The sequence below is a fragment of the Drosophila obscura genome, unplaced genomic scaffold, assembly GCF_018151105.1.
Source record: "Drosophila obscura isolate BZ-5 IFL unplaced genomic scaffold, ASM1815110v1 contig_37, whole genome shotgun sequence".
Taxonomy (NCBI): domain Eukaryota; kingdom Metazoa; phylum Arthropoda; class Insecta; order Diptera; family Drosophilidae; genus Drosophila; species Drosophila obscura.
The window spans coordinates 1,022,671-1,033,918 of record NW_024542825.1 but is presented as its reverse complement, the minus strand read 5'-3'; the positions used below and the strand labels follow the sequence as shown (position 1 = coordinate 1,033,918).

The 11,248-nt window shown below is 40.2% G+C and overlaps 1 protein-coding gene across 1 annotated transcript; it reads right to left on the bottom strand.

The window, feature by feature from the left end:
- Positions 1 to 3,671: 3,671 nt before the first annotated feature.
- Positions 3,672 to 5,125, bottom strand: LOC111081900 (lipase 3). Its single transcript, XM_041594822.1, has 3 exons — positions 4,942 to 5,125; positions 4,153 to 4,875; positions 3,672 to 4,092 (listed from the first exon to the last, which is right to left on the bottom strand). The coding sequence occupies exons 1-3, from the start codon at positions 5,056 to 5,058 to the stop codon at positions 3,688 to 3,690; spliced, it is 1,245 nt and encodes a 414-aa protein (XP_041450756.1). The 5' UTR covers positions 5,059 to 5,125; the 3' UTR covers positions 3,672 to 3,687.
- Positions 5,126 to 11,248: the final 6,123 nt, after the last annotated feature.

The following is an 11,248-nucleotide window of genomic DNA, read 5'->3' as shown; positions in this document are numbered from 1 at the left end:
AGCTGCACAGGCAGAGGCAGAGTGGCAGAGGCGTGCCCCTCGCCGAACGAATAAAAACAAAATAATATAGAATGAAATATTTATCGCCATTAGAGCCTGATTAGCTGCGGGCGTGTTCTTACCCTCGTTCAATAATTCTCTCTCCTCCAGCTTGTTCTTCACTCTGTTCGGTGCCAGTTCTTGGGGCGTGAAGCAGTTTTTGGGAGGGCACTTAATAAGCTTTTCGCTCTTCGGGTGTGATTGTGTGATGGAAAATTGATATGTCCATTCAATTACGCTTTAGCTTTGGCTTTAGCCGCGTTCTTTGTCGTGTCAATAAACTGATTGCCATCGTGTGTCCAACAACTTGCTGACCAATTAGTTTTCTGTGTTTCGGCCTGCTCTTGCCTTTGCTCTCTCTCCCAACGAGACTTGTTCGATCTATTCGATTGATAACGCTGGAAGACTTCGCTGAGAGAATAAATATCAAGATGGCTTGGAATTTACACCACAAATAAACTATAAGCAAGAGTCATCTTTAAAGGTAGGTAACTTTATTTGGGAGCGTAATTTATGGATCATTTAGGAACGAACAAGTGAAACTAGGCAGGGAATATGTTTGATTTTTCTCATTCATGTCTGTACTTTTTTGCCATTATTATTTATTTATTTTATTATTATTATTATTAATATTTTCTCTGGTCTCTATATGATATAGAGACACGATCGTGCAGTTTTCAACTTTTCTAAAAGCCTCCTACGCACTCGCATCGCTCGATTGTCACTGCCGTTGTTTTTACTTCTAATAAAATTACCTTGCGCATAAATATATGAGTAAAATATTGTATGACGACCCATAAACCTTTTTTATATAATAATAAATGTTAAATAAATAAATAATAATAAAATAAAATAGTAAAATAATAAAATTGTTCCAGAGCAGAATTTCAAAATTCCGTTTCCTCTTTATTTTTGGTACTAAAAAAACTGTTATGGTGCCATCTGGCGTCTAGTGGTTGATAGAAAAATAAAATATGGCGCCACTATGGCCAATGGCGGCAATAAATGGAAGCTGATATCACCAAATTGGCAGCACTGTTGCGCAACATCTTCGCAGCATTTGTATATGAAAGCCCCAAATTGGCAACATGTGTCTGCTACTATTAGCCAAGTTTAGAACCTTATACGGGTTTGACAAATACCATTACGCTGAGCCACTTAACGAATTTTATGAGTCGTCGTTACGGACTTTTATAATTTATTATAACCAGAAAAATAATAATAATTATAAAAAAATAATAATTTCAGATTCAAGCAGGAAATAAAAAATTGAATGTGTTGCAAAAATAATTCCTTGAGCCCCTCTGAAGCTCCTTTCACTCCTTTCTCCGCTGTCTTCTTGTCCCCACGCCACCATTGAACCATCTGCATTTTACTAAACTTTTTGACAATAAACATTTGGCCAAAAACATGAGCGTGACGACACTTTGGTCGACATCTTGGCTGAGCTGGCGCTGAGCTGAGTGCTAGATTTGTTGCAATTTGTTCTCCTGATTTTCTATTTTTCTTTTGTTTTCAGTTGAACTTTTTCAATCGTGCTGCATATTTTTATGTGGAAAATTTTTCAATTTTTGCAATTGCAACTTTTGCTTCAAGTTGTTTTCCGGGCCCTTTTCGTTGCTGTTTTATTTTTGGGCGACTTTTGTCTAAATTATGCATACAAAAGTGTCGCAGCCACTTAAAGAAAAGAACAGCGCATCAGAGGCAGAGCCAGAGCCAGAGAATGGGAGAGAGATGGACAGACAGACGGAATGGTAGGGAGAGAGAGACAGAGATGGCAGACAAAAAGTTTGTCAGTGCATTTTCCGCTTGAGAAATACTTTTAACACTTTCTGTTTGCCTTTTTCCAACAAATTGAAAACGAAAATAAAGGATTATAAGCGATGGGACAGCCCACAGCACAAGACGGGGTCAGATCGGTTAAGGGGGAGGGGAGGGAGTAGTCGGAAAATTTATGTACACCCTCCCCGCCGGCCCACTGTCTGTCTGTCCCCCCACTTTTTGGCAGAATTTTCTGTTGTCGCGACAAAATCTTTTTACACTTTATTAATTTTATTTCTCTGTTGGCTTTGATAATTCCGAATTTTTTTCCCTTTGCTTATTTTTTTTTCCGTCTGTCTGTCTGTCTGCTGACGCACTTGATGAGGCTCCGCCCCATTTCGCATTATCCTCTTCCACATCAGCGGTTAGCCATTAACGAACAGTTACAGCCTGCGCCTGGGCCTGGGCCTGGCTCTGCGGTTAATTGCCAGCAGCAGCTTGGCCCAATGGCCAAAAGGTAGAGGCTGAAATTATTCAAAGTGTGCAGCGAGGCTGAGATAAGACCTTGTAGGCCATGACAAGGAATTACTTGGCGTCAATTAATCTTCAGGGTTGGTTTTTCTCAACGAAAAATTGTTTTTGCTTATTAAATTAATTAATCACTAACTAGGCGATGATGGCGGCTGTTGCAAGTAATTTGACAGCTTTATTGAGCTGATAGGGAGACAGAGAGGGACAGAGAGCTCAATCTTGGATCTTGGGCAGAGAGGGAGTGAGAGGGATCTATCCTGGATCTCTGACAGAGAGGGAGAGAGAGGGATATTGCCTAGGAAATGCGCCAGACTCCGGGAGAGATCGGACTAAATGTAGCTACTGTTTTTTTAGCTCATAAAAAGTACTCAGAAATGTATAGTGGATCGTTTCTACATACATATATTCTATATCAGAGCTAGACACCGACATTCTCCGACTTTCTCTTCGATTTTAAAATAAAAATTAATAAATAAAATATATAATAAATAAAAAAAAACAAATAAATAAAATATAATAAATATAATAAAATAAAGTAAAATACAAACACACAAAAAAATAAAATGTAAAATATTCAATATAATTTATTTCGTTATTTATTTTATTAAATAAAATGTAAAAATATTTAATATAATTTTACTTCAACGCATAAGCTGATAAACTTTGTAGTAAAACACGCCTTAAATCCAGACTATTAATAGCTGCTTGTATTTCGCTTGCACCTAGCCCTAACCCTAATCAGCTTTCAGTTCCATTTAGTTTCTTAGTCAGGCTGCTTCCACAGGCATTCCAGGAAACCAAATAAAATGCCGCTTATCATTGCAGTTTCGCTTATACGTTCGCTTATCTCAGAACCACCCACCCACACCGCACCATATAAATCATCATTATAAGCATATTTGCAACTGTCCCGCAGAAACCGCCCAACAAACAAACAAAAAACTCCAAGGGAGGCCGCGCGACAGCGACCAGGCTCCAAGTGTGCTAATTACTATAATTTAGCAAGGGCACAGCGGTGTGGGGCAGGCAGGGGGGGGGGGCAGTCGCTAACCACGTAGTTCTAGCAGCCAGTGATAATGTTTGTCAAGCAGACAACAAACCGACAAAAAAAGGCTGTACATCAGAGAGGCGTGACCAGCCGAGGAGACCAGAGGCAGGCAGGAGATGAGTGAAGATAACCCAAGCAGCAGACACTTGTTAACTGGTAATTAGCCTGGGCACATTTACAATTCTGTCATGGAGCCATCCCCCATTAGGATGCAGCTGCTGCTTAATGCCAAGGAAATGTTTACCGAGATTTAAACAGAACCCTTTACTTATTGCCAAAATAAAATCAGACATAATTTTTGCAACGATTTATTTGCCTTCTGCCTGATAGTCCACATCGTAGCGCCTGCTATAATCCAAGACCAAATCATTTATGACACTCTTGACCCTCTCGGCAAATATAAAGTCCAAGTGGCCCCAGGTGGGATCGGGCACCTCGTGCAGCAGCGCCAGATTGGGCAGCAGTTCGGGCAGCCGAGAGATATCCTGCCTATTGGCTGAGCCATCAGCCAAGCCATAGTAGAGATACAGCTCGGCTGTTATCAGAGTGAGATCGTAGGCTGGTGGCTCCGCCACACCGTAGTACGCCAAGTTCTTGCGGCTGCCCCAGTCGTACAGCCGGAAGTCATTGGATACGTACGACTGGATGAAGTGTATGGCCTGGTTGGAGGACACGCCCGCCGGATGAGTCTCAGCGATTTGGGGCAGCAGCGTCTGCATGGGGGGATACAAGGAATATGTAACTATTTTGGCCGGGAAAGGCGATGCGCTTACCTTATTGAGGTTACCGATTTCGGGACCACCCCAGAGCATGGCCAATGTCTTGCAGTAGCTCAATTGCAGCGGCCGATTGCTGCAGGCTGTGTCCAGCAGGCGCTGAATGAAATTATTGTACGGCAGCAGCACCTGATTCTCCAGCAGAGCCGTGCCCAAGCCGGGCTGCCCGAACACCGGAGCTGTGGCCACTATCAGGCCCTCCGTGGTATTGCCCATGAACACCGGCGGAGCCAGCATATGGGCGGTCTTGATTTTGGCATTGTACTCCGGCCGAAAGGAGCCCATGACAAAGAACGCGGTGCAGCCCTGGGAGTGGCCCACATAGTGCAGCGCTGGCTCCTGGCTGAGCGCGAGTATGTAGTCAATCATGGCGGGCAGATCGATGGCGCCCATCTCGTGCCAGCTGAATTTCCAAAAGTGCGGATGCCTCACATTCAGGCGGGTGTTGTTGCGCGAGTAGAGATTGCCGCGGCTGTTGCCCAGCCAGACATCGTAGCCGGCGTCCGCATAGTTGTAGGGCAGCGCATCGTCCGGCCCATTGAGCAGGAAGCAATCGGAGCAGCTGAACAGGCCGTGCATGATGAGCACCACCGGCCGCTGCAGCTGGCCATTGTTCAGCTTTGGCGAGTGTGGAATACGGAACAGATTCAGCACATACCCGTCCGACGTCTCCACGTAATGCGATTCGGCCGGATAGCCAGCCGACTCGATGCGTTCCGCCTGCAACAAACCAAATTTGCACCACAACAACAACAAAAATTTGATTTCAAATGGCTAAAATTCTACCGAAGTCTTCAGTCGCTTGAATGGTATGTCCATGAAAGCATCAAAGTCATCCACATCCTCGGACACTGCCAGCACCGTGCTGGTTATGGCCAGAACTATGAGAAGTTCCTTCAACATTTTTTGGGACAGAGTTTTGCTCCTGCTGCTCGAGGGGAAGTGCGTTGTACGACTATTTTTGTCAGGCTCGCACCTTTCGACTGTTGCTTGCAGTTGATCGCAATCTAATCTGCCGATTAACAGGCGAGTATTTATGCGGCTAGATGTGGTGGGGTCTGATACCAGAAATACGCCACTAAATACAAGATTTATGTACTTTCCGTGGCTGTCCATTTAGATTAGTTTGTTTTTGGCGATTAAGATTAAGGGGGGGGGTGCACATGCTGATACGGTTAATTGTTTTATGACTCTACGTAGTATATTTATTATATTTTTGTTTATTTATTGAAGTCTAGCAACTATCTGCTGATATAAACTATGATCAAAATTAAAGGAAAAGGGGATATAAGAAATAATTAAAGACAAGATGATTGTAGGTACAGGTACTGACTATAAATTTAAGGGAATAATTCAGGGGATTGGGTATGATAAAGATTATTATAATTAGAGCATAAAATAAATTAAATTAGAATAAAATAAAAAAAGATGGTCATGTTGAGCGTAATTAGACCTACAAAAGGTAGGTCTAAGGGGTCAAGAGGTCTGAGTCAACAAGCCCAACTCTAGGAGCTTGTGTACAAACATAACGCCGTTACAAGTGCTGTTTGGGACTTCTTGACTGCCAAGTACTCAAGGACCCTGGGCAGTGCATTCAGCTTTGAATGCTTATTTACAGTATGTCAACTAATTGTTTGCAAAATGAAATAAGCCAGACAATTCACTATAAAAAACAGGCATATTGGGTTGATTAATAATAAACACATGCTATAGGTATATTATTGCTTATATTTTAATCACACAATATTAATAATTGCTGAAAAATATGTGACATTATTATGATAATCGTGGTGATAATCGTACCACAAAGAGGCTGCCCAAAGGGAACTTGGAGCCAGAATTATTTTATAGTACTGAAAAGAGTTTAATTTCAGGTCGCAATTTTAATTGTTAGTCTGTGCTGCAAGCAACCAAATTTATTAAGAACTGAAAGGGTAGTAATGTAATGAATTACTTTAACCGTTTAACTGCATTTTAATCTATGCGCTGAAGAAGATGCCGATTTCTGCACCACTTGGCCCAGTTCAGTAGCCACCAGAATCCTTTGCAGCAGTGGAGCGAGTAAGCATTGTCCTCCTTCCATTCACAAATATGTAGCTTAAATCTGAACTACATGCTGCGCTCCTCACAAGCCTCCCCTCGATTACCCTCGCTCGATACACCCCCCCCACCCGTCCAATCAGGCAGTGCCCTTGCAGTGGGGCAAAGAGCCCCAGCAACACGCGTATCAACGAGTTGCGCCTGACTTGCTGCGATTTTTGCATTATGCCAGTGAATTGTAATGCGGCAAGATAGTGGAGGTGGAACTGCAGCTGTAGCTGGAGCAAGGGATTATTGTGGTGGTGGTGGGTTCGGGTTCAGGTTCAGAGTGCGAGGATGGTTGCTGGCTGCTGACTGCTGCTGTAGGTACTGTTCGTTCTGGTACTGGTAGTGCCTCCACACTGAGATTGGCATTAAGCATGGCAAAAGCCGCAAATTGCGAGCATCGAGGGCTGTCAGCTCCCCACGAAAGCTCTCTTCACGTGGTCTCACTCTGCCCTACTCATTCATTGTCTACAGATAAAGAAAAGATACACTAAATATAATATTAAAAATATTAAAAAATATTAAACATATCAATAAATTATTCTGCTCGTTTCATGGAATATTTTTTGCATATTTTGCTTGCTCCAATTCTTTGTTTTATCATCAAATCATATGAATATTTTTCTCAGTGTACTGCGGTTGCCTTTGTTGTGTGTGTGTGTGTGCTAGCAGTGTGGCATTGTCATGCCAATGTCGACGACGACGACGACGCCGACGGATATGCAGAGGAAAGAGAGATAAAGCGAACCAAACGTAAATGCGGTTCATTGAAATTATGTGAAGCGCAGGCAGAGATATAGAGGGGAGAGACAGAGAGAGACAGAGAGAGAGAGAGAATCTAAAGGGGGGACAAAGTGCAGCAGCACAAATTCTGTTGAAATTGCCAGGAAGGAGGCGTACAACCAAATACAAGCCCAACAACATAAAATAGCATAGCAAAAGTCTAGTGCTATATTTCGACAATTGGATACCCGCTAAGAGTACAACAAAATTAGATAAATAAGAACCTGATTATATTATTATAATTATTAAATTAATTATATTGTATTAATTTAATTATATGATTATCATATTAATAAATAAGAAATTAATTAATAAAATTAATATTAATATCAATAATAAAATAAGTAGATAATATATAGGAAATAGATTAATACAAAAAATAATGCCATTTTTTAATGTTAAAATGTGTATACCAAAACTATTGGTAATTGTTGAGAGTCCTGGAATATTTTTAAAATGAAAATAAATAAAAATAAATTTTGTAAATTTGTTCGTACATATACATATATGGCTTTATTTTTTCTATAAAAACAAAAATTAACAGAGCCTAGAAACAACCGAGAAATAATGTGTTTCTAATTTGTGAAATTCTACTGACAGAATATAAACTGGAGTCAGATAGGGAGCAGATACCTGCGCTGTGGGTTTTGAATATCCAACCAACAACTCTCCGGGCTGTGCTCCTATAGTCCACAATTACCGTGTACAAATACAGTTAAGTATTTTTTCGTGAAAATCGTTAGTGTCGGACGAATTGAGGAAGAAGAAAATGCGAAGTACCAACACGGAGCCAGACAGGCCTCCGCCTACATCAATTTCTCCTCGTTAGTTCGTTTTGAGAAATTACTTTTGCGGTCTCTTTTCTGTTTCTGTTTCTGCTATTTTGTTGTTTCTGCTATTTTGTTGTTTCTTCCATTTTGTTGTTTTGTTTCTTCTGTGGTGCTTCTTCGTCACTTTCCACTCGAAATTCAATTAAACAACTTAATTGGTTGCCTGATGAGCGCCAACTGTTTGCCAAATGCATTTAGATTGCATAAAAATGGCTTTGCTTTATTGCTGTTGTCGCTTTAATCGGATTCAGCAGCCGCCAACGGAAATCGTGACTTATCATAAATCTAAAAAGTTACGCCGCTGCGTCTCTTCAGTTGTCTCTTCAGTTGTCTGTGGCCAAGTGTTAGATGATAGACAGCAAGCAGCAGTGGCAGCAACAGCCCCAACCATCAATGTGTCAAGTTTTGCGTTAATGGGCAAAGTCAAAAGCCCACTTGCCAGTGAGCCAAATTGTTCTGCTTACCCCTCCCTCGTTTTATGTCCACTCATAGTCTGGGGTCAGGGCACAGTTGAATATAAAACTAAGCTGTGTTTATAAATAGAGCCACCTTTGTGCAGTGAAACGCAGTTGAGTGTTGCCTGCAGGTCAGGGGCATGGTTAAAATTTAAGCGACCGAAGAGCTGTACGCTGGAGGAGCCTTCACTCGTGCTATACTCGTACCTATACTCCTGCTAGTATCAGGCACAAACAATCAATTTGCACTTAAAAGCAATTATGAATGGCAGATCAATTACTTAAATGTTTTATTCTGAAGTGCATACATTCAGTGGAGCTTAAAAACGCAGACCGTGGTGTTGTCTGCTGCTCCTCTAGTGGATGATTTTCTGGCTGTCAGTTATGGTTTTGCTCAGAAAAAAAGAAAACAAAGATATATCTACAATTTAAGCATTTTCCAATTATTTGAAACTGCAAATCTAACTATGATATATATGTATGTATATATATATATATATTTTAAGTGGCTGAATTTTCATAGACGCTGCCTAAAAAGCTTAGAATTTTCTTGACTCAGAGGCACACCTATTTATAATATATTAAAACTATTTAAACTTAAACTTAAACCGCTTCAAGAAATAACATTTCATTGCTCAAAATCGTTCATTTCTGTTGACCCATCCGTTTCGAACTAAAATTTCCACCAGACCCACCAAACACCAACCCCCCCACCCACTCAAATCCAAGGCCAGGCAGTCAGGCTGACGCACTTAAAGCTCTGATGATTTGCAGACATCTATCTTGTTGTATATGCGATATCAAAATGCAATATTTCCACTAGAATAAATTTGCGTATTTCCCCGATGCATATGGCATGGCAACATTTTTTTTTCTCTTTTTTTTTTTTTGTGCTTCCTGGCAATTGACAAGCACAATAAATTGTGATATATGGGCGAGGCCTCATCCGCAGCCACTGGGTCCGGGGTCCCTGGGTGCTGCGCGTCTGGGGGGGAAATATTAAAATGTAGCAGGCAGGAGGAGTCTGTGTAGGAGTCCAAATGATGGCCAGGATATGCCAGCGAGGGTGTGAAATGAAAAAAAAAAAAAATATATATATACAACAAAATAAAATCAAAAGCAAAGTTTGATTCGGCAACGAAGCTTTTCATACCCTTAGGCCCTAAGGGTTGGGGATTTATTTGTAAATTGGTGAATATTTTTTTTTTTATATTATTATTATTTTTATTTTTATTATTTTTATTATTATATTATTATTTTATTATTATTTTTATTATTATATTATTATTTTATTATTATAGGCATATAATAATTTGTATGTTAATACATATTTAAATTTTAGAATTCTTAAATATTTTTTATAATTTTTTTAAACTAAAATAAATACTTGAAGCGCCATCTCAGAGGTCTGTAAGTCTGTAAGTCCTGCCTGCTTTACCTTGCCAACATCTAGTCATGGCGATAATCCCCCTTGCAAGGGTATAGTTATGCGGACCCATAAATTTCAGCAGCTAGCCGAGTCTGGGCAGGAAGGCAACTTCTCGCACTTTGGCAGCCATTTGCAAGATAAATTGCAAGTGGAATTCATTTCATTTCTGTTGCTGTCCCTCTCTCTTAGAACTTTTGTAAATAATTTTTCAAAATGCATAATAAATTGTTGCATACATTAAATTGCACACAAAATGTGCATTCCGTTCCGAGCTGCTGGCAGCATCATCATCAGCAACAATTGCAACTGAAACAACATCGTGACATGTCAGCGACAGGCTGACAGGAGGCTACGGCCAGGCCCAGCCGCCGCCACCCATGTGTCAGGCTTTAATTATGTCATAACATTAGCACAAGGGGAAGGGATGCGGCACCACCAAAACATGATATTATATGCTGTTTGTTTGAAAAACAAGCGACACTGGTCAATGTGCATGTGTCCCACAATACAACAGCCGAAGCACGTCATTAAAATTGTAAATTTTGGCCTATTCATTGGGCTGCAGATTAAAATTGGAGGCTGCGGCTTAGCGGATGAGAAAGTTATAAATATTCCCCACTCAAATGAGGCATGAGCATATATGTATGCATTTTATTTTAAATATGAGTGGTATTTATTTGCTGTTAATGATGATAAAAAATATTATAGTTTTGGTTTAACTTACACTTCAACCCATAAATATTTAAATACCTTAGTAAAATGGCTATATGTGCACTGCTTTGAATGGCGTCTTTTTTCAACACCTATTTTCTTGATTTATTTTATATTTTTATTTGGTTAGCTGCTCATAACTACAAAACAAAAAGGCATAAACAAATTCCATATATATTTTTTAAATACCAAAAAAAAAAAAAGTTTTGTATGTTTCACATAGAAAATGGTTATATGAAATCGCAAATAAAAAACTAAATAATAAATAATAATTTTTAAATAAATAAAATAAAATAAAATAAATTTAAATACTGCCCAAAACATTTCTAATAAAATCAATCGTTCCCAATGGCTTTTTGTCTAATTGCAACCCATGTGGCTTGGCCAAAATTAAAGCTAATAAATTGAATCCACGTGTGTGCATAATTAGGTTCTGCTTCCCCCCCTCCCTTGTTTTCCCTAGTTTCCAACAAATTGACACCGTTCAAGTGGGCATGGGGCTTTTCATGTTTTGGCACAATGTTTTTTTGTTTTGCCACTTACGCCGCAAATGTGTTGGCAACTCACCACGGTACACATACATACATGTATTGTGTTATATTGTGCGAGTATGTAGTAGCTCTCTGTGCCACCCAAATGCCTCGTCTAACACAAACGGGCAGCAGCAACTAACTCATGCAAAACCAATTAGGTGCGGTCGTTTCGCATCGCAACTTCAACACACGATGCATGTTGTATGCTGCCCTGCCCCCTCATTTCCAACATCAATCCACACAGCCTCCACATTTAAAGCAACTTTT